We start from the raw sequence: 24,596 nt of genomic DNA on the forward strand, positions 1-24,596 counted from the left end.
TTGGCGTCTGTATACCATATTGACGCTTGAAAGGCAAACGTGACTAAGCGACAATAACTGATTTATACATAAATGACAGGCAATAAGCATAATTTCAATCCTACAGCTAGATTCGTTAAAATTGATTTTTTTTAAGTATTTCAACTTTAAATTAGTCTACCATAAAGTTCACGCATTGTCGCTTAGTCACGTTTGCCTTTCAAGCGTCGATATATATATCTCGAACGAATCATTCACTGGATGTCATATTCCTGTATGGAAAATTGGTACAATCAAAATCGGTGAATCATTCCTATCTTGATAATCTGCAATCTTGTTTAATATCTACAATCTAGTAATCGAAATGTTGGCAACATCAGTAGACGTAAACTGTGTCGAGTGATGCACTTGCTATCTACTGAAGCTGAGATTACTGTGGGAGTATAATGAGTTTTCTAAGTAAGAGAAGCATCGACACAACTCTTACGAGGATAGAATGTAAAATTTAGATTTTGTGTTCCTGAAACAAACTTACAATGTTTTCTAGCATTACATTATAGATGAACAAGATTATTTTGATTTCAGCTTTGGAACTGAAGTTCAAACTTATTTATCTCCTATAAGATATTTGTAGTGTCTAAAAATAATTACATATTATCTACCAGAATATCTTGATATTTAATATTTTTGGTATTATAATATATAAATACAATTGAAGAACGAAACACATGCAAAATTTGTATATTTCTTTATTTACATTTCTTTAACTATACAAGTGCTTTTGTTTTTTAACGGCTTCAAATACATAAATCATATAAAAGGATTGTTTTACGATTATCGTAAGTTCTCTGCATTAAGCTAAACACTATAGAAAAAACTATTAGACAAAATGTTATTAATCTCATAGGTAGATATGAAATCAATAATATTTTATTAATAAATTATTAATTACCAATCAGCAAATATTTTTATTTTGGCAATGGCAATATTTTTGTTTTTTGTTTAGTTTTATGTTAGTTTAAATTTAACTAATTTACACATTACATAGATATTAATCGCATACGTAAATGGGGTCAAATTAATAAAATCTATAAAATTTATTCAATTCACGCTAAATAAATGCAACATAATTCATAAAATTTATTTATATAATAATTACGACATGTATATTATAATATGTAAATAAATAATCGGGGGACAGATCACAGAAGGTCAACTGGCCCCTAGCCTCCCTGTACCGTGGGAACCAGAAACACATATATATACATATTAAGATAATAAACATGTCTATCACATGAATGCTGGCCTGAAGCGGGAATAGAACCCACGACACAGCAATTAAGAGCGTTAACTAATGCGCCAAGGGATCAGTCAAATTGTACAATATTTACACGATTTACATGAATCACTCATTTAAAAACATTAGTATTTTTATTACTCGAAAATTAACACACTAATCCTAAGTTGAAACATTAGGAAAAAGGATGCTGATGAATTTGATATCTAAACAATCTATCAGCTGTGATGTGTTGTGCTTAATGAAAGTACTTGTAACGCTTACAAAAACTTATTATTGAGTTTATTTGCTTGCAATAATTATTACTGTCACTTGTTACGTGCCTTCGGGAATTGGTCAATATTTTTTATTATATAAATTTTCATCATGCTCTTTTTTAAGCTTAAAAATAACATCTCGACAACAAAGAGTTTGCAAAAGTTTTTTTTAAATCTACCCACATATAAAAACTAAAATAGACAATTCCAATTATCAAAATTTTTTAAATTAAATAACAAATATTTTTTTACGTTACAAAATTATAAGACATTAACATTAATGGGGATTGTTTAATTCGAACTCTGGCGCTCTGTGTGCAAATGATACGTCAATTATACCAGTCTCGTCAATTTCTGCCAATACAATACATACAATGCAGCCAATTGCGTGTTGCACTACCCCGTAGTATATATTCCATAATGATTTATGTGTAGTTGATTTTTTTTTTCATGAGCTACACTACGTGGTTTTTGGCAAACACATCAATGCAATGCCGCATTTAAGATACAAATACAACAGTAGCTACAAAACTGAGCACTCGTGAACATTATGATTGCAACGCTGTTCATAGACCGGCTTGCGGTTTCTCTTCTGAGGCACTGTGGCCTTAATGATTTTTAACTATAAATTATAAATAGAAGATAAGATGCTTTGAAATTATTGAAGGAACAATCAGAAAAATTTGACTTCTATGATCAGTCCATTATTATTCTGACCTAAAATAACCGAGAGTGGATCCAGGGGATCCGACAAGACATGTTTCGGGTCAGATATGGTTTCAACTTTGTAAATGCAGTCATGCAAATTTTTTGTGTTTACAAATTTAGTACTTCATGACATTGCAACGTTTGCATCTATCAAAAACTGGAATTTTACCACAGTTTTTGTATTACCCGTTCAATGTTGACAGCTTTTTGTACGACTGATGTTGATATATAATAATATATTTATTATAAAAAAACTTTTGAGGTTTGACACATATTTGGTTAAAAAATATTACTGTTAGAGTCGCCTCCTCGGAATGTTACAAACAGCACTTTTCACTTTTCCCCTAATAATGCGGTAAAAACAACGAAGATGGCAACACTGTTTGTGTGTAATCTATGGCACAGATCTGGTAAACGCGAGCTTATCTACACGCATAAAGTGGCCAATGTATTTAATATTTTCTAATGAGATTGAGCATAACCGACCAAGTGAAACAATGAAATAACTCTCGAACACAACGTTCAACTACTACCTGTTCATAGATTTAAGAAAACTGTCAAGGAACGTTTGTGCAACAAGGCATATTATAAAGTTAAGGATTTTTTACTAGATGGCACTACGTGGGAATGAGGCGTTCGCTCCTGGCCTTTTCATTTTCATTATTATTATTATTTATTTGAATTGTATTTTTTTGACTTCTTTTTTTGTATACTGTAAATATGTTTTCTTGTTTAAAAAAAGAAAATAGTTGAGAAAATACAAAAAAAAAAAAAAGCCCGCTGAGTTTGTTTCGCCGGTTCTTCTCAGGACTGTGGCTTTTTTTGGAACCGGTGGTTGAGTTAACATTTTCTTTTACATTTTGACATTCAACAAGTGTGTTTTTGATGACATCCAAGTTGAAATAAATGAATTTGAATTTGAAGGATCGTCTGGTACACGAATCGTCGTCACAAGCGCATTCCCCATTATTATATCAAGGGGTGAACGGCTATTTGGTTAAAGCGACATTTCGCTTAATACGCGACATTTACTTTTGTAATTAAAGGCCTGTTTTATTTGGTACTAGCGACCCGCCCTCGCTTCGCTTCGGAAACATTAAATTTTATTATTGATAGGCGAAGCCCGCCATGTAGCGCGCGGTACGACAATAACTGCGGGTGACGCTGCGGGGCGAAGCTAGTCTAAAAAAAGTAGCCTAAGTTACTCCTTATATCATATCAACTACCTATTAGTGAAAGTCTCATCAAAATCGGTCCAGCCGTTACAGAGATTAGCCGGAACAAACAGACAGAGAGACAGACAAAAATTGTAAAAAATGTTTTGGTGTATGTACCGTATATATATATATATATATGTGTGTACCAAATAGCGGAGGAACTGGGGATACCTATCAGCGACGCACTCCACCGGGCTGCAGGGCGGGATCGATGGAGACAGTTGGTTGATGAAATCGGACGGAGTCACGATCCTCAGCAGTGAGGAACCGATCGAAGAGAGAGAGAGAGTGTGTACCGTATATATTCATATGCGTGTAGTAAAAAGCGGTTATTTCAATACTGCAAACAGACACTCTAATTTTATTTATATGTATAGATTAACATCAATAGTTCGATGTTTCAATTGAAATTTAATTAAGCCAATCCCATTCAAATAGCTGAAGAATTAATTTGTTATGATATTTTTTTCAAAATTTCAACCTCTAAATGGCTCTCCTGTAAACTTAAATTATAAACATCGCAATCACATGTCGCACAAGTCTTTCGTCCGTCGATATAATAATAAAGTAACAACAAAAGTATTAACATAATTACACTAAATGTTATTTAATTTCATCCGTTCCTTATAGTTTGATTGACGAACACGGATCGGATCTCCATGGGGCACAGCGTGATGATTCCGTCTAACACTTGCTTGTCTATCTGATTGAAAGTCAACGTGCTTTCGTAAACACGATCTGATTTCACGTCTATCAAATCTGACAGACGGAACTGTGGACAAAAAAAAATATATCTTGTATTACGAATAACATTTCTAGAAATTTCTATGGAAGGTAAAGAATCTCAGTGTATTAAAAACTGTCCTCTGAAATTGTCCAATTAAGGTCAAAAATCATAGTAGCAAGTAGAAAGATTTAAAAAACAGCCCAATAAACTGCCACACTGCGCTTCAATCTAGCACACTTCACTCTCACTTGATGGAAAGATGGAATTGAACAAATGAAAATGATATGAATATTCATTTTTTTCATTGCCCTTGTAGGCAGATGAGCATACGGCCCACCTGATGGTGAGTAGTTACCGTCGCCCATGGACTTCATCAATGCTAGGGGCAGAGCGAAGTCGGTGCCTACCGCTTAATACTCTCCACAAGCCTCGTTTGAAGAAGGACATGTCATAGCGCTCGGGAAACACTGTGAAGGGGAGCTCATTCTATAGCCGGATGGAACGTGCTAAAAAAGACCTCTGTAAACGCACTGTGGATGAACGCAGTGGCTTCAAGTAGTATGGATGAACTCTACTCTGGTGGCGGGCGGTGCGATGGTAAAAACAGGTGCCGGTATCATATCATCATCATAACGCATGATTTTATTTTTACGGCAGAGATACACGTGTTTCAGTTCGTGACATGACTTCCTTAATCGCATATATAAGAAAATTTGTGAGTTTAGCTTAATTAGACTAATTAAGCTAAAGACGTTCAGCTTGCATTATGTAAAAAAAGATTGCTGTTTTTTTTTCTAGATGAAAAGTAACGTTTGTGCCTTACTGTAAACCCTAAGCATGTGTGAATAGCCAAAACGTGACAAACAAACAAACAACTCACTTTCGCATTATAATTAGTATCAAAGTCACTCTTTTATCATGTAAGTGTTCATGTGTCACTTTTCATTTTCTAATTTTGCGCTTGTTCAGATTTTAACTTCATATATGCGATGACCTATTTACCCTTGAGTGTTAAGTTTAAAATCTCGAAGTTTCCCGAAATTACCATTTCAAGGATATACGGAGATCAAATATTCATTAAACTAAAATCGGCTAAAAGGTCTTCCAACCGCTGGCCGGAATTAATGTAAATAAAAATGTCTACTCTGTGGTAGTAATTTTTTTTTACTAACGACTGACCTGTCCGTCACTTAGCGGATACGCTTCGACGGTGTCCTTGTGACCGTAGCACGTGTCGAGGGCTACCCTTTGGAACGTCAGCCCCATCCCGTGTAAATTCGTGCCTTCCTTCTGTAAGCATTAATCCTCGATTTAGCTATACATGCAAGGTTAAATATATTCTCGATGATTTTCTAGTACGTAGTTCGTAAATAATATTATCCGAGCCGGTAAGTATCAACATCGCGAACGTCACTACTCACGTTTGTGTCGTTTGAACAACGTTTGAAGTCGTCGTAGCCTAAAGGATAAGACGTCCGGTGCATTCGTGTTGAAGCGATGCACCGGTGTTCGAATCCCGCAGGCGGGTACCAATTTTTCTAATGAAATACGTACTTAACAAATGTTCACGATAGACTTCCACGGTGAAGGAATAATATCGTGTAATAAAAATGAAACCCGCAAAATTATAATTTGCGAAATTACTGGTGGTAGTCACATAACACTAGGTGGGCTGTGAGCTCGTCCACCCATCTAAGCAGCAAAAAAAAACTTCACTCCCCGCGTTCCCGCCAAAGAGTCGCAGAATTTTCTAATTAGTCATTGACCTTAGTGGTGGTGTGGGTTCTGTAGGAGGCCAGCACGATGTCGGCGGCGTTGACGGAGGCCCTCTGGTAGTTGGGGCGGGGCTCGTCTCCGCGCGGCGTGTAGTGCAGCACGAGCGGCGGCTGCAGGAGCATCTGCTGCGACACGTGACTACCCAGCGTCAGCCACCCGCTTGGGTGATCAGACGGCGGCTTCTGTAAATATAGCACTATTTGTCAAGTAGGCCACGATTTTTGTTCACAAAACATGTTATTTCTTTAGAGAGAGAGTATTCTTTATTGTACACCAAACAAAAGAAACAATGTGAAACATTAAATAAATAAAAAGTACAATTAGTTGTCTTATCGGTAAGAGCGATCTCTTCCAGACAATCATCAGGTGGAAAAGAATCGTTTGGAAACTAATTACACGTGGTGTACCAATCAATTGAAATATACACACATACATACACAAATTCCTTACGTTTATAAATATGTATACATACAAAATACACAATGTAACGTCATAATGATTTTTCTTTACACAGAAAAAAGGAAGAGGAAGGAGAGGAAGGAGAGGAAAGAACTTTATGGAATTGAAAATAAATTATACATTATTTAATAAGTTTTACATCATACGAAATTTTATTTTGAAAAAGTTAAGTAAACTGTATACTGTAATGTATTATTATTATTTGTATTATGAATGTTTTTAGGCCGGTTATGTTTGTTAAGCTGAAAACAATCGCAGTCCTCTGTACAGGCGACTAAAGAAGCAGCTGTAAAGCACGACCTCGCTGTATGGGTACGCTCGCATTATCAAACTATGCGCGACATGTCTGTGTGACGAAATTTGAAAGTAATTAATTACAGAATTATTTTTTTATTAAAATCATACGAGGTTTCATAAATACTGTTAAGAAGGTATGAGTAACGTCATCTGTCGTCAAATACCGAAAACAGATACCAAAACTACTATTACCATCGGAAATGTTTTGGAAAATTGTAGCCATGTCGTTTCAACTATAAAAGCGTTGCATAGAAGACATGGAGGTAGTTAGTAATCAGTTCTACTCAAAGCGAAGCGATAGAAGTCGTTTTCGATATTAAGGCCTACCTTAAGTGTCGTGATAATTAAATTGAATTATAATTTATATTTCGGTGTAAGTTATAAATTATCCCGAGCCCCAGCGCCTAACAATATTAATAATAATATGTCTACATTCGAAAAGATTTTTAAGCTATTGCATAGCTTTTATCGCGTACTTTGAGCGCGGCGACCGAATCAAGAACTTCCGTAACGAAAATAAAACCTAACACCCCCACTCCACCTACCATGTAGCTCGCATTCAACACATTCACACGTTGCCCTTGTGTAGTGTTTGTGAATAAGCGCTGCGTAACATCGCACTGCATGCGTATCATGAGAATTCTGCCCATCTCTCTCTCGCGCGGTCTAGCTTATGAGTGTGAAGGGGACAGTTAATGTTTTGCTTTTGTTAATGTTTTAATATTAAATTATTATTGTCTAATTATAATTGCATAAGTTGATAAAAAATGCTATGCAATAGCTTTTTAGAGGGGCATTCCCCGAGTGCCACACGTGTTTTTTTTTTCTTTCTAGTTGAAAGGCAGATGAGATGCGGACAGATGTCACTAAAGAAAAAAATTAAAATTGAAAGAAAGTCCATTGACTCACGGCGCAGTGCCCGAGGGCCGGCTCCGCTATGAGCCTGAATGTGTGGCGCGTCCTCACGTTGTCCAACACGCCTTGGTTCATGCCTCGGTTGTCGTCTCTGCTCAGGCGCCTGTCTTGCATCACCTACACAAACAATTTTGGTTACAATTACAAAGCAGTTTAGTACTATTTTCCCTTGTGTATTCTTTGAAAATATTTCTTTTTTTAACTAAGTAAACTCAAGTAATTGTTATTACTGTATAATAAAATGAAAATAAGTCTTGAGGTGTCATGTACGTAACGAAATGATTTTTTTGGAGTTATTCAACTCAATATACAATATTTACAGAAAATGAATACAATATAGAGTAATTATTTGTAGTAATCCTTGATGGATGATCGAAATTCTTCCGGTGATAGATTTAACGAAGCAATGCTCTTGTTAGGGTCAGTGTTAGCAATTCGCTGAGGTTGAGCTCGTGAGCTCACCTCGCAGCCACAGCGTAGTTGGAATAGCCCCTTAGGCTACCAACGATTAGGTTTTTTTTGTGTCATGAGGAAATCGCCGGACTTCGCTCTCCACTGGGGATGGTGGGCGGAGCATGCCGGAGTCGAACCGACTAAAACCTCCTGTCGCTCAACAACCAACGTCCAAGCCTCGCGTGAGACAGAACTCGTGAAAAGGCAAAGGGGGGAAAGTGAAGCGTATAGTGGGAATGCCATAGACTTATAAAGGGATTGAAATATTCCGGTTACCTCAATTTGTCCCGGCTGTAAGGCAGCCATTCCTAACGGAGTGGAAGTGAGCACCGTGAACCTGATGTTCTCGTCCTCGATGTAGGCGGCGGCGGGCAGCGGATAAAAGTTCGCCTGCAGCGGAATCTTCTCGAAGTAACGACGTTTTATCATCTGCCACGAAACGTTATATAGCTTTGAGGTTTCAGTTTACTACAACATTTCGTTTAAAAAAAACTAATTAGGTATAATTATTTAAACCGAAATGTTATACAAAATAGTATTAACTTATATATTCTAATAATTTAAAATGAGACAATCGAAAATTAAATTCAAATAAACTCAGGAAACGTAGCTGACAAATTATAAAATTGAATTTTATGTTCTCTTTAATGTATAATGACACAAATGTTGACAGCCGCCGTACTTCAATCAATGTATTGTTGAGTTATAAAACATTTAAAAATTATTTCGCAAAAATAATTATCTGTGCATATTTTACGTTCTGGTCAATCTTGGGTTTCAACCAGTACAGAACTTAAATGTTTAAGGAATTTCATTTGTATAGACTGTGTCACCGTTCAATGCGAAACGTCCGACTGTTTTGCGACAGAAATGAGCTGTAAATGTGCGTGTGGCCTTACAATATTGTTACGCTGGTAAGAGTAACGCCATCTATCGTCGAATAGTCGAACGAATATCGAAGGATCCAGTAGCATCTAGAACGCTCGACAAGTACAACGCCATCTATTGTTAGATAGCGGAAACACAATACTAGAGATGTGTGGAACATTCTCGATAATTCTAGGGATGTGGTATCGGCTATAAAAGCGTTGCAGGGGATCGGAATTACTCGAAGCGAAACAGCGAACGGATCACCTGAAGCGAAGCGGAAGAAGCGAATTGAGAGTTTTAAAGTGTTCTAAGTGTTGAATACAGTTTTTAGTTGTACTTTGGCGAAATTTTATTGATCCCGAACCCCAGCGCGTAACAATATGTTAACTGCCACTAGTACGCTCTGAAAGCTTATGCGGTCGTTCTACAAACCTGCATCCCATTTAAGTCTGTGTAGAAGACGTCTCCGTTCCGGACGCTAGTGGATAGCCGCAGCGCCAGCTCCAGGTCGTCCACCTGCGGGTCGATGAGCAGCGCGCTGCTGACCTCCAGCTCGGCGTGCGGAAGCGACGGGTTGTTGTACACCGTCACCTGCAGAGCGAAACGCACTATATGGCACTAACTTTTTAATACGCTTTTACTAGCTTCAGACGTATGTATGTTAGTATGCAACGGAATCTTTAAACATGATTTTGACCCCCTTCAAAACGTCGGATTAACTCGAAATTTGGTATACTTATTAAGGTCCGATGACAATTCAATATTAAAAATTGAAAAAAAAAATAACATGTAGTTTAAAAATACTAACAAAATACGCTTTTATAAAAAATCCAACTAAAAAATAGAAAATAAATTTTAATAAATTTGAATTAAAAATAGTGTAACAAAAAATGTTTACGATTGACTTCCACGGTGAAGGAATAACATCGTGTAATAAAAACGAAACTCGCAAAATTATAATTAGCGTAATTACTGGTGGCAGGACTGCCTATTTCTGCCCTGAAGCAGTGATGCGTTTCGGTTTGAAGAGCGGGGCAGCCGTTGTAATTATACTGAGACCTTAGAACTCATATTTCAAGGTTTATTTATTTAAGTACGAGTATTTGTATCTATAAATATTATGTATGTTATATATACACATATGTTTAATTAATATCACTATCACACTACTCCTACCAAGGTTCATCTCTGCACCCCCCTAAGGTAGACTGTCAGAGAATGCCCTATGGCATTAAGTCCGCCTTTATACAGTCTAGTAAATAAAGTTATAAATAAATAAATATTCGCAATTTTATATTTACAGAGAGTATAATTTCTGCGGTTTTGGGTCCGACGAGGGCGGCGTAGAGCGTGGACTTGTGTATGCCTTCGGTGACCACGATCTCGGGGTACGGATCCGACTTGAAGTCCTTGGCGGGCCCGCTCGGTATGAACAGGTAGGCTCCGCTGTTGTTGTCCCGCCCCTTCTGCGTGTCGTACCTGCAGTGAGAGCATCAGCAAATTGAGAAGTCACAACAAAACTTCTTTTTCTTTTTCTCCACCTTCTCCAGGTGGGGTCGGCACGGCTAATTTTTCTTTTCCATTCTCTTCTATCACCCGTCATCTCAACACTCATTCCTCTCTCTCTCACATCGTCATTCACACACTTCAGCGAAGTCTTCTTGGGTCGACCTCTTCCCCCTCTACCTTGCACTACCAACGTCGTCGTGGCCTAAAGGATAAGACGTCCGGTGCATTCGTGTTGAGCGATGCACCGGTGTTCGAATCCCAGGCGGATACCAAATTTTTCTAACGAAATATGTACTCAACAACTGTTCACGATCGACTTTCACGGTGAAGGAATAACATCTTGTAATAAAAACCAAACCTGCAAAATTACAATTTGCGTAATTACTGGTGGTAGGACCTCTTGTGAGTACGCACGGGTAGGTACCACCGCCCTGTCTATTTCTGCCGTGAAGCAGTAATGCGTTTCGGTTTGAAGGGTGGGGCAGCCGTTGTAACTATACTGAGACCTTAGGACTTATATCTCAAGGTGGGTGGCGCATTTACGTTGTCTATGGGCTCCAGTAACCACTTAACCAACCAGGTGAGCTATGAGCTCGTCCACCCATCTAAGCGATAAAAAAAAAGTCCATACGTCTCCTAGTCACACGCATCTTCTCTCTACGCATCACAATATGTCTATACCACGCTAACCGTCCGCTTTGTTGATTACCGAGGCTACTTTCACACTTCTGTCACAACAAGACCATGATCACAAAAAATGTATACACTTAAAGTGAATTATTACGGTTTAAACAAATATTTATAAATAAATAAAAGTACAAGTAACAATTAATTGTCATATAGAGAATCCGTTGTCGTGAGCTGAATCATTTTAGTGCTGTGCTTATTTTCACATATTTTACAGAAATTCTTTAGGAATTTTTGAAAAGAAAATTATCTTCATACACAGAATCTTAATTCAATCAATGCTCTAAATTCACAGCAAAATAATTTGAAATGGTTATTTATAAATATTATTAACTAATTAATAATCCTAAGGTCCTCACTTGATACGCATTAACAGAGCGTCGATCTATCGACGGGTCGCGCTCTAAAGGTTAACAAACGTCAATCAATTTAGATATCACTTGTACTGGTTGAGTGACGCGTTGGAAGCCCGCATGGGTAGACGTCACTATCTCGCTTATTTCTACCGCGAAGCAAACATGCATTTCGGTTTAGAGGGTAGAGCAGTCCTTTTACTGTACAATGAAGGCTTCGACCTCATGTCTCAAGGTGGATGGGTACTGCATCTATATTTTAATACGTGAAGCAAAAACTTTGTACCCCTTTTTACGAACTATGCGCGGACGGAGGAGTGTGAAATTTCCACACTTATAGAGAATATAGAGAAGGGGTGAAGAACGCTAACCTTTTTTTTTAATTATACATAAAATCAATAAAAAAATATTAAACACACTACCATGTATTTGACACAACACATACATATAAATATACTCTTTGTTTATTGTCAAATGTCAAAGCTTTTTTGTTGTTTAAATTCTGTGGTCAAATTGACAATAGATTCATATTGTATGTCTTTAATATTATTTATCTATAGTGTGGTATTGGCGAAATCTGTGATTTTATTAAAGAAACATAATAGTGTTTGACAATAGAACCATAATAATGTTCAAACTTATAATTTCAATTAATTATAGTCGAATTTCGACTACTGCGGGACCCCTAGTCCACATTAATCAGTATTATGCAACAACAAAAACTAAGTCGGCAGCCACCCCCCGCGCCCCTCAAGCTTTAATCGCATTACATTGCTCCTGTGCTTGTGTGTCCTCCCTAATGTTTCGCATTGTTTCTTTTGTTGGTGTACAATAAAGAATACTCTCTCTCTCTCTCTCTCTCTTTGTCTCTCTATCTCTATCTCTCTCTCTCTCTCTCTCTCTCCGCCGACACTCACTGCACGAAGTCCATGTGCACGGGTGTGGCCACTCCGTCCCTCGACACAATGGTTTTGACGAGCCCGTTCATGTTGGTGACGACCCTGGTGCTGTTCCCCGCCTGGAAGCTCACGTCCTCGTTGAGTCGCGCCGACGGCTGCTCGATCGGGAATATCTTCGGTAGAACCACGCTCCAGTAGTCCGCGTTGTATATACGGACGTGAGAGAATGACGTGTACCTGTGGATACAAAATTGTTGGCATATTAATACACCTTCGCTTGCCTATTATTATTATTATTTTTATTGTCTTTGTAGGCAGATGAGCATACGGCCCACCTGATGGTAAGTGGTTACCGTCGCTCATGGACGTCAGCAATGCAAGGGGCAGAGCCAAGCCGCTGCCTAGTTGTCTAGTTAGCCGTATACACTCCGGCTAATGGTAGATAGTGACTGTGGTTTACAGACATCAACATTGTCGTGTGTCCGAGCAAAATCGTTGCCAGTCTGCTGGAAAAATCATGGATGTTCAATAAGAACAGTCTGTGAACGCAGAGATCTCTTCTCCGGTTGCGGAGACTGCGATGGGAATAAGGAACAATTCCTTGAAGCACTCTCCATGCAACATGTGGCTAAAGATAGCCAACATTCACTGTATTGTCTACGCGATCAAATAATCGTTATGGAACTAGATGGTATGGAGTTCGTCTGTACATTATTAAAAAATCCGCACGTGCAACTTGGTGAACGTGAATGAAGTGAATCTTCTTTTGCGGTGAAACTTTTTTTGTTTTTCTTCATTTTTCATCATTAAATCAGATTGCTCTTGTAATAGAGAAGAGATATAAGAGATGCGACATCTTCAACATTTATATTATATATTTTTTAAATTATAGATAGAAAAATAAATATATATATATTTTTAAATACTTCTTAAAAATATAGGACGCTACTCGTTGCTAACACTCACGCTGGCCTGTAACAGGTGTACAACGCGCGTGCGTTCGAGTGCCACGCATTCACTCTCGCTCTGTCTCTTTCTATTCCATGGTAGCGTTATACGTTTAACGCAACTGTGTTGGAAGTCGCATCAGAAGTTTCACTTCAAAAAAATGAAAACTCACTTGTTGATACTCATCGCGTCCCTCAGTGACACCGAATAGACGGTTAAAGCGAGAGGTCCGATGGTGACCGGGAAGGACAGCTGGTACTTATTGTTGGCGAGACCCAGACGCCTCTCCCCTGCCACCACGGGGGATACTTGTGCCATTATCGGTTCACCCTCTGGATCAAAAACCTAAAAATATAACTGATTTTCAAGTACCCGCATTTGGTTGTATAACACGTTTTCTGCCGCGAAGCAGTAATGCGTTCCAGTTTGAAGCGTGAGGCAGCCACTGTAGAAAAAGGAGACTTAAAGCTCATGTCTCAAGGTGGGTGGCGGCATTTATTTTGATGGTATTTGTGGACTCCTGTAACCACATTTGGACGGAGAGCTATTTCACCCATTTAAAAAACAAAAAAAAACTTGTATTCTGGCAGGACTTTTTAGAGATAATAATATTGTTATCCGTAATCTTTGTTCTCACAATCTTTTATATGAAGCTTCACTCTACTTATCGAGGTGTGAAAAGCTATTTGGTTTAAGCGACATTTATTTTTGTACTTAAAAGTGCGTTTTATTTCGTACTAGCGACCCGCTCTCGCTTCGCTTCGGAAACTGTAATTTATTATTGATTTCTCCACTATTTAATGGATGTTATTATACATATAAACCTTTCTCTTCAATCACTCTATCTAATAAAAAAAAACCGCATCAAAATCCGTTGCGTACATACATAAGGATATAGGGACAGAGAAAGCGACTTTGTTTTATACTATGTAGTGATTAGCATCAACGGTTCGATGTTTTTAATTGAGTTTCAATTAAGTTTACTCTATTGAAATAGCCGAAGAAGATTATTTTTCCAAATTTGAATTTCCAATTTCCAAAATTAAAGTTATGATATTTTTTTCAAATTTTAAACTTTAAATGGCTCTCCATTAAGTTTGCAAAAATGTCGCTTAACCCAAATAATCTTTAATACCCCGATATTGGTTTCTTACTAACTTCAACGTGCGGGGTTGACACTAGCACTGTTAATATTTCTTGTCTTCTGAACGCCAGCGCGTTGTAAAGCACGAGGCGCCTGGAAGGAGACACCACGTCCAAGGCAATCGTGATCCTGGAGGGTATTTCGTCGTGCCGCCGCCAGATGTCGTCCACATCGAGGAATATGTCCTCTTGCGTTTGATCCTGTATATGCGGCTGCTTCAGCAAGTAGTAGGCAGCTTGTTGGATGGCGGATTGACTGTATTTTATTGCTGTTAGCATCCTGCAATGTAACTGTTTCACTGTTTCACTGGTGGTAGGACCTCTTATGAGTCTGCACGGGTAGGTACCACCACCCCGCCTATTTCTGCCGTGAAGCAGTAATGCGTTTCGGTTTGAAGGGTTTGAAGGGTGGGGCAGCCGTCATAACTATACTTGAGACCTTAGAACTTATATCTCAAGGTGGGTGGCGCATTTACATTTTAGATGTCTATGGGCTCCAATAACCACTTAACACCAGGTGGGTTGTGAGCACGTCCACTCACATTGACACAAAAAAAAATTGTAGTACAAAAGAATGCATAAACAAATTAGAGCTCACTTCTTGGCGTAGTCCTCCCTGACCTCGTCCCTGGAGGTGCCGGTGATGCCGTCGTGATGCTGGAACAGGGAGAGCGACCTGCGGGCCTGCTCGACCCGGTCCCTCAGCTGAAGCGACATTATGTACGACACAGCATGCGTGTCCGTCGCTTGAGCTGTTATTATTTCGGCTGCCCTGTAGTAAACAGATTTATTAAACTCTTAATATCTATATATTAATAAGTGACGCAAAAACTTTGTACCCATTTTTACGAAAATTGCGTGGAAGGAGGAGTATCTAATTTCCCACACTTATAGAGAACTAGCTGTACCCGTCTTCTTTTCTGGGCATTTAAGATTAACATTATTATTTCTCACCCCCACAAAGATTCTCAACATTAACGCCCCCGCAACTGGTGTAGGAAGTCCAACACTCATATAAATATTAGCCTATCCATTAAGTACATGTATTTTTGACATGGATACCAAGTTTCAAGTCAATCGGATGCATGGTTCAGTATTTATAACGGAACATCCGTAAAAATCACTGTAGATTTATATATTAAGTATAGATATAAAGAAGGAGTGCAGAATGTTAATATTTTTTTAAATTATGCATAAAAAATTCATTAAATCAATTAAAAAACATTACTCTACCATGTATTTGACACACACACGCATGCATATTATTTGTTTATTGTCAAACTGAAGTCGTCGTGGCCTAAAGGATAAGACGTCCGGTGCATTTGTATGAAGCGATGCACAGGTGTTCGAATCCCGCAGGCGGGTACCAATTTTTCTAATGAAATACGTACTCAACAAATGTTCACGATTGACTTCCACGGTGAAGGAATAACATCGTGTAATAAAAATCAAACCCGCAAAATTATAATTTGCGTAATCACTGGTGGTAGGACCTCTTGGGAGTCCGCACGGGTAGGTACCACTACCCCGCCTATTTCCGCCGTGAAGCAGTAATGCGTTTCGGTTCGAAGGGTGGGGTAGCCGTTGTAACTATACTGAGCTATACTGAGACCTTAGAACTTATATCTCGAGGTGGGTGGCGCATTTACGTTGTAGATGTCTATGGGCTCCAGTAACCACTTAACATCAGGTGGGCTGTGAGCTCGTCCACACATCTAAGCAATAAAAAATAAAAAAAAAACTTATGGTCAAACTCTTATGGTCAAACTAAGAATAGATTAAATATTGTTTGTCTTTATTAATATTTGTCTAACGTGTAATCTTAGCGAATTATGTGATTATAGAAGTATATTATTAGTCTTTGACAATAGAATCATAATAGTGTACAAACTTATAATTTCAATTAATTATAGTTGAATTTCGACAACCAGGGGATCATTAGTATAAATGATTAGACCTTTGTTTGGATATCAACATATTCAACATAAATAAAAAATCAAGTTTATATTCTAATTAAATACAGGCAGGTACGTTCACAGTCGAAACAGAGTTGATAATTCAGTCCTACTAAAAACAATTTGATGATAAATTTTAAAAAGTATTGCCAGATCAATAGTTTCATAACAGATGATCTTTGTGGTGCAAATTGTAAAAGTTCTGTACTTAAACCGGTTCTTTCTTTTTATACATTTCAAATAGTAATGTGTAATGAAAATGTGTTTAATATGTAATGGAATGTGTTTCGTTAGCCCAAATTACCAAAATAATCAATTTTTGAAAAATAAAAACCGGTATTAGTTTTTGAAAACAAGAGAACCAAGTTTTTCTTTTACACCAATATTAAAACATAAATAGTTCTGTAAAACATAAATAGCACAGTGCTCAGTACTATTTACAAAATAATAGTACCTCTAAAATTTACAAAAAAATAAATTATGACTTAGTTTTTCTAAATTTAATTTGCTTAACATAAACACAATGCAATAAATACGAAACCCATATCAATCGTTCCTGATTGTCAAGCGTGAGGTGACAGGTGACAAGATGACGTCTGTCATCCCAAGGAGTATATCGGCATGAAGACAGTCGACCGACTATCCAGACCTGGCCTGGACGAGGGCGGATTTAAGGAACTAAATGCCGATTTGCGGAATCCGAAGAAGCCTTATCATCACGTTAACATCTCTTACCTGACATAGGCCAGTAAAACTCTATCCATGTTCTTATAAAACGGTCTGGAGGTGTAGTACCCGCTCCAGTAGTGCTGGTTCCGATCGGCGTACGTGAAAAAGTCCCCGGACAGAACCGGAAAGTTTGATAATTTCACTTCATCGTGTAATGCTTTGAAGTAATCTTCGAGTGTACCGTATTGTACCTGAAATTTTTGTTTAAAATTACATAAAGAATTACTCATCTGATACAGTTTTCCAACAGGGACCTTGCCTGTTTTACAGCAAAACAGTCAGTAGCATACGTGAAGTTCGAAAGGTAGTTCTACCTTACAATTGAGACTTCAGCCTCATGTTTTTTTTTTCTCAATGCCTTTGTAGCCACACGGCCCATCTGATGGTGAGTGTTTACCGTCGCCCATGGACGTCAGCAATGTTGGGGTCCAGAGCCAAACCGATACGTACCCTTAAGTACTCTCTATAAGCCTCGTTGAAGAAGGACATGTCATAGCTTTGGGCAAACACCGTAGAGGGGAGCTCATTCCAAAGCCGGATGGTACGTGACAAAAAAGATCTCTGGAAGCGTACTGTGAATGCAGTGGTTCTAGGCAGTATGGTATGTCAAGGAGAGTGACGGCATACATGGTGTAATGTCGATGGGATTTAATAACCAGTTTAAAACAGCTGGGCCGTGAGTTCAATGACCCATTTATGTATTACATTTATAATAATATACTAACCTCAGTGTTCCAAGCATCGTTACTGTTGATGTACTCTATCAGCATGTCGTAGTTCTGGTACTGATTGTCCCACTCGTTGGCGTGGTCGTACCGGAAGTCGTCACCGAGAGGGAAGAACAACACGTTACTTCTGTAGAGTTGAGCCTTCTTCCTCCACTGATCTAATATCTTGAACGCTCTGGAAGTCATAGCGGACGGTCCAATTGTAATAAAAAAAAAAAATTTTTTTTTATTCTTTGATTTGACTATTTTTATGAATAGATGTTGAAAAGTCTTCTATGAGAAACCTTTATAATATAATGCAATCGAGTCATCCCCCTAATGTTTCAAGCAGGCGTGACTTGAAGTGAGCTTGTACGTCCAAACATAAATTAGATAAACTGTTGCAAAAAAGGCCTCACCCAATCCAATCTAATAGGTAAGTCATTCGATGTATTAATGCAACCATGTTCTAAGTATTAAAATATTTATGTAATCCAGCTATCCGAAAGAGAATACTAACTTAATTAAGCAATATTAACTTAATCAGTCATACCTTTCATCCACATTCTTCTGGGTTATCCTCTGAGGTGCAACGCCCCACGGACAAGTAACCCCGTTACCGGGTAGACGTTTGAAATCAAATTGACAACATATCTGAAGATATAACAAATTAAAGTTTACTTTATTTTGATAGCTTACATGTAGAGATTATCTACAAAATTAGACTTGACTTGATTAAATTTTTGTTTAAGCTAAGGTTTTGTGAGTCCACACGATTAGGTGCCCATCACTTTGCCATTTCTGTCGTGAAGCAGTAATTTAGGTTCGAAGGGTAGGGCAGCCGCTGTACTTTAAAAATTGAGATCTATGAGTTCCGGTAACCACTTAACATCAGATGGGCCGTGAGCTCGTCCACCCAACTAACCAATTAAAAAAAAGGTTACATATAATTTCCATGTAGGTATCATATTCACTATTACTACTTTTTGCCTTTGATCGGTGAACAAGTTCACAACTTATCTAGTGTTGAGTGGTTACCTGAGACATGATATCAAAATCTTAACAGCATTGTGTGATCGCTGTTGATCAACCGAGAGCCAAGACTTCGTTGAGGCTGATAACATCACGGTGGTCTTTGGGATAAGACGCCCGGTATTGAGCGATGCGACTGTACCGGGGTTCGAATCCCGCAGATACGAATTTTTGTAACTAAATGCGCGCTTAACATGATCAAGGAATTACATCCTGTAATAGAATAAAATCCGCAAAAATTATGATTCGCGTAACTCTTGACCATAGGACGTCTTATGACCCTATCCGGGTAAGCAAAGATACCCTTCCTATCTTCACCGTGAAGCTGATACGTATTAAGGTTTCAGGAGTGGAAACATTATACAATATGAATGAGACTTAGACCACGTGTCCCAAAGTGGGTCACGGTATGCGGCGGGTTTAATTATAATCGTTACACTTACCTTAGGATCCGGACCGCACGAGTGAGGAACATCGTACGAATAAAACGGGAACAAATGTGTGAACATATCAGTTTTCCCAACACCATCTAAAAAAGATATTACTATAAGTACATTTAAAACAAACTTTTTTTTTAAAAAATGATATATTTATTTATTGCCTAGATATGTAAACGAGTTCACGGCCCGTCAATCGACAATTGGATAGAATTTTGATTTTGGCTGTATGCTCTGCTCTTATTTATAGTGTGACCCAGATGGCGGCACTTTGTACTTTTTTTATTGCTTAGATGGGCGGACGAGCTCACAGCCTACCTGGTGTTAAGTAGAGAGCCCATAGACATCTACGACGTGAATACGCCACCCACCTTGAGATATAAGTTCTAAGATCTCAAGTATAGTTAGAGCGGCTGCCCCACCCTTCAAACCGAAACACATTACTGCTTCACAGCAGAAATAGGCAGGGTGGTAGTACCTACCAGCGCGGACTCACAAGAGGTCCTACCACCAGTAAAAATGGATCGGTGGTTCAAATGCCCGTTTGGCGACCACTGCTTTAGACCACGACAACTTCTAAGTTATATCCAATCAAATTGAACCGATAATGATCATGTATAATAATTGCATAACAGAGTTGTCAGTGACCATGAAAACTGTAAACTAATTTACAACAGAATATAATCTTACCCCATAACTGTCTCCATCTAAATTCCAACTGTCTATTCGAAGCCAATTCTTTCTTAATTCTATAGTGTACCCTCTGTATCATGGAATTATCGAAACCGGCTATCTTGAGGAGGTAGGGTTGCGCGCTGGAATAACCGAACGGATCAATGGACCATGCGTTTTTGGGTACATATCCCAAATTGTCGAGTAGCCACTGATGTCCGGTGGTCAATTGTTGCACTACAGACAGCCAATGTGAATTTGCCTCGTCGTTCATAACCCATCCGCCTGTCACGATTTCAAGTTTCTTTGATTTCAATAAACTGAAATATAATATTTGTTTGTTAAAGATATTAACAACTAGCCGCCCTCGCTTCGCATCGGAAACATTAAATTTTATTATTGATAGTTGAGTCCCGCGATGTTACCCGCGGTTATTGTCCTACGGCGGGCGACGCCGCGAGGCGAAGCTAGTCTAAAAAAAAGTAGCCTAAGTTACTCCTTATATCATCAGCTACCTATCAGTGAAAGTGTCGTCAAAATCGGTCCAGCCGTTCCAGAGATTAGCCGGAACAAACAGACAGACAGACCGACAGACAGACAGACCGACAGACAGACAGACAAAAATTGTAAAAAATGTTATTTTGGTGTATGTACCGTATATATATTCATATGCATGTAGTAAAAAGCGATTATTTCAATATTACAATCCAATTTTATTTATACATATGTATGTATAGATTAATAAAAAGAAATAATAAAAGTACTTTTAAGACCAAGAACCCTGTAAATTATTCGACACGTCTCAAATAATAAAATGAAAATTATAAAAACTGATAACTGAAAAAATTATAATAACTAATATTGATCTGCAAACTGTAACTGTGTCTGTGTGTCTGTATTTCACGAAAAAGTTCAACAATACCTACTAACTAATAAAAAAATTTAATGATTTCATTAAAATGCGTCATTAAAAAGCAATATCGGTCGTGTTTCGAGATTTATATATTTATTTTACATGAAAGGAACATTGATTGTTGTTGGTTCACTGAAATACGTTATTTAAATTATTTAAATGAGTAAAATAATTTTAAATTTTTATTCAATCATTATTATTTCTATGATTAACACTAACAACACCTTTAAAATCGACTGTGTTGCATTTCATTTCATATCATTCATTCATATTCATTTCATTGCATTTCATAGTATAGTACAAGTATTTATGGTTTTTTTTTAATTAAATTTTTGTACAACAATTTAAATAATCGTGAATGAACAAACATGCTGCACTTACTTCAGGAAAGCAGTCTTGTCTTTCTCAGTAGCATCGTTATTCCACCACAGCGATAGAAAACTTATTTCGGCCCATATAAACTTACGCCCTACACCCTCGTTCAATTTCTCTATCATATTATTGAATATTGCTCTTGTTTGTGACTTGTAATAATTTTCGAAGGTTTTTAACCAACCTAGAACATCAATGATTTCATTTATATTCATTATAAACTTTCGCATGAGCAATGGTAACATATTTTTCAGAACACAAGGTTCAAATTATAAACGACAGCGGCCCGCTCCGGCTCCGCTCGGGTCTTTAACAAAAATTTCAACGATATCTGACGTTTTTTTTAAAAAAAATAAAAGAACACTTATTGCGTCGTAACTATAATAGTGAGACATATGCTGTTGCGACACTTTTTGTAAATAATAATGTGTTTTACAAAGTCATACTACATTAATTTAATTCTATCATGAATAGTTTTCGCACGGCACGCGATCTAAAGAATATTTTAAGTATTTTTTTTACACCTTGGGTTACATTATTGGAGTTTTATTAAGGATCCCTAATTTTTTTCAAAAAAGATTATAGCCTATGTTACTCGGGAATAGTGTAGCTTCCAAACAGTGAAAGTATTTTTCATATCGGCTCAGTACTTTCGGAGCCTATTCAATACCAACAAACAAACAAATCTTTTCTCTTTATAATATTAGTATAGAAGTATAGATAGCATGTTCTAAAATCTATAAGAGATAATAAGTAAAAAGTATTAATATATATTTTCGATAACTAAGTGTAATCAAATCTGTCATTCATTAGATTTTGTTATTATAATAGTAGCACCACATAAGTATATCCACATTTAACTCGATACCAGAATCCCAACCCTTCTCCAAATTTATAAAAAAATTAAATGAACCTAGTTTTCCATTTCCATGTGGGATACATTGTGGAGAAAACTACATACCTGGGTCATTGTGTGAATGTGGTACAATAAAAACTTTCAATTTGTTTTTCTGACTCCATTGGTTTTCATTGTATTCTATATTCCATCCTTGTTTCCAAACACCTCCATCTTTGTCATCAAACATAATCCTTTCATACAAGGATAACATCTGTTAAGAGACAGTAAATAAAAATGGGATTATCTTGGTGTAATTGTGAACAAACAAATAAAGATAAAAATAATCGAGGTTGATAAATTTTGATAGTTTAGATAGATTAGTAATTGTACTTGAATATTTAAATTGACCTATCTGTTCAACTGGGTATTGTTTTTTTTTTCTTAATCAAATGATAATCAAAAACGAAATGTGTCACTGTGCCTTGAACATAGTTTTAATTATAAAATACTATCATTTAAGGTTTATCTACATATGATTATTTCATATCAAGAAATAATGTGGCTGATTTATTGGATTGATAATTTTTTAGCTAGTGTCAAACTCATCAGTTGAATATGCGAATAAATGGATGCTAAGATTATCTATAATTATTAAAAGCTCACATGTGAAGCCACCATAAACCTATTCAGTGCTCCAAAATTACAGGATTTTCATAAAAACTGTAAATATAGTGGAAGGGGTAAAAAAGTCAGTCTCTGTCCCTATCCAGAAGAATGAAATACATGATGCTGGTGGATTTCAAATTTCAATCACTATTAATTTTAGTGACAATGTAATTGTATCACTAATTTAATGAATTCAAATCTATCTATACTAATAATATATAAATCTACAGGGGTTTAACGGATATTCCATTATAACTACTGAACCATGCATCCGATTGACTTGAAACTCTGAATCCATGTAGTAAATACATGTACTTAATGGATGTGCTAATATTTATATGAGTGTTGGACTCCCTACACCAGTTGCAGGGGCGTTAATCATGAGAATCTTTGTGCGGGTGAGAAATAATATTGTTAATTTTAAATGCCCAACAATGCAGACGGATATAGCTAGTTAACATATAAAAATGTAATAGAAATTAATATAACCATATCTTACCTGCACATCAGTTTTTGGAACTGAGTATTTCTGAATGGGACAAGTTGATTCATTCAATTTTATGTGCATCCTTGGTGGCTCATCTCCTACTACTTTGAACTCTCTTATTTTTTTGTTTTTCTCCATTTGCCTTGGTCTTTTCTGTGGCGGGTGATATTCATTTGACTGTTCTATAATTTGGCTCATGGCTGATTTTATTTCACCAACAACAGCATGATGTTGATCAAGTTCATTTTCAATATGACGTAATTTTGATTCAAAGGCAGACCACTTGTTCTGAAAAAAAAATGTTTGTATGCATGAAAACTAAGTCTCTGTTTTAAAATAGACGTGAGCTGTAATTTTTCTGCCGTCTAGTCCTAAGAGGTTACCTGAGCACTGAACCATATTCAACTCCTTTATTTCACCTCAGGAGTGGGGTCTATGAGTGCTTCATACCAGAAATTAGGCTAATTGGTGGCAATTATTCATACAGACTCACAATACATTGTACCTTCAGTAATTACACAAATTTATTATTCATTTCATTAAGTATACATTAATAGCCACACTGTTTTTTTTTATTCCAATTATTTATGGGGCATTTAATGAAATACAATTCAATTTACATTTTAAAAAAACTATCAATTCAAACGTCTCTATGTTATTCAGTCAAAACTTAGCCGGAATAGGGTGTAGTAGAAAATCCTTTTAAATTTGGAATATAATTTATTTGCATAGAACAGGTCCTGTGTTTTTAATTTATTTTTAACAGTATTTAATACTTTTTGAGCTTACCTCATCTATGTTTATCGCTGGTTTAACACTAGGTAAATTAAAACTTAAGTCTGTCATCACGTATAAAATAAAAATAAAAGCTATAATACACGTCATCCAAAAAAACGCCGATAAACGTCTGATCCTCATACTGCTTTCTGGAAACAAACAACAATGTACAGGGCTGTATTCATATAATCAAAATTCGTTTAGCAGTGGACTTTCAACAGAAAAATATTAAAAAGGAGGAAAAAACCGAGGAAGAATCGGTAAACAAATTTCAAACTGAAATACTTTATATACGATTCAAAAATACTCAATAATTGTAGTCACTTTCAATTAAATACGTACATTAATGTTTCGCGCTTCTTTTAATTAAACAGTTAATAAGTCAGAATTAACTTATAAACCATAAAATAAAGCTCAAAAATGTTCATTTCTGAATTTCTGAATACAAATTGTTGACATTGTTGACAGTTTTGATTTTTTTCTTTTTTTTCCGGGTGGAAGGGAGCCTTCCCCTGCG

General features: G+C 37.0%; 1 protein-coding gene across 1 annotated transcript; it reads right to left on the reverse strand.

Moving 5' to 3' along the window:
- Positions 1–712: 712 nt before the first annotated feature.
- Positions 713–24,556, reverse strand: LOC101742043 (alpha-mannosidase 2). Its single transcript, XM_004921845.5, has 21 exons — positions 24,422–24,556; positions 24,092–24,228; positions 23,315–23,590; positions 22,273–22,420; positions 21,321–21,495; positions 20,045–20,346; positions 19,361–19,446; positions 18,439–18,539; positions 17,904–18,081; positions 17,185–17,369; positions 15,093–15,266; positions 14,510–14,774; positions 13,524–13,696; positions 12,422–12,640; positions 10,257–10,434; positions 9,388–9,546; positions 8,362–8,514; positions 7,627–7,749; positions 5,952–6,143; positions 5,365–5,475; positions 713–4,230 (listed from the first exon to the last, which is right to left on the reverse strand). Exons 2-21 carry the CDS (start codon positions 24,218–24,220, stop codon positions 4,072–4,074), a joined length of 3,486 nt encoding a protein of 1,161 aa, XP_004921902.1. The 5' UTR covers positions 24,221–24,228; positions 24,422–24,556; the 3' UTR covers positions 713–4,071.
- Between the last annotated feature and the right edge of the window lie 40 nt (positions 24,557–24,596).

The sequence above is a fragment of the Bombyx mori genome, chromosome 25 (genome assembly GCF_030269925.1).
Source record: "Bombyx mori chromosome 25, ASM3026992v2".
Lineage (NCBI taxonomy): Eukaryota > Metazoa > Arthropoda > Insecta > Lepidoptera > Bombycidae > Bombyx > Bombyx mori.

Excerpts from the sequence above, each read along its gene's own strand:
- LOC101742043 (XM_004921845.5), bottom strand. The coding sequence starts at position 24,220 with ATGAGGATCAGACGTTTATCGGCGTTTTTTTGGATGACGTGTATTATA. Across the intron at positions 20,347-21,320 it reads GACAAGACTGCTTTCCTGAA|TTTATTGAAATCAAAGAAAC; the intron begins GTAAGTGCAGCA and ends ATTATATTTCAG. Across the intron at positions 9,547-10,256 it reads CCGCAGAAATTATACTCTCT|GTGACGGTGTACAACAACCC; the intron begins GTAAATATAAAA and ends TTCGCTCTGCAG.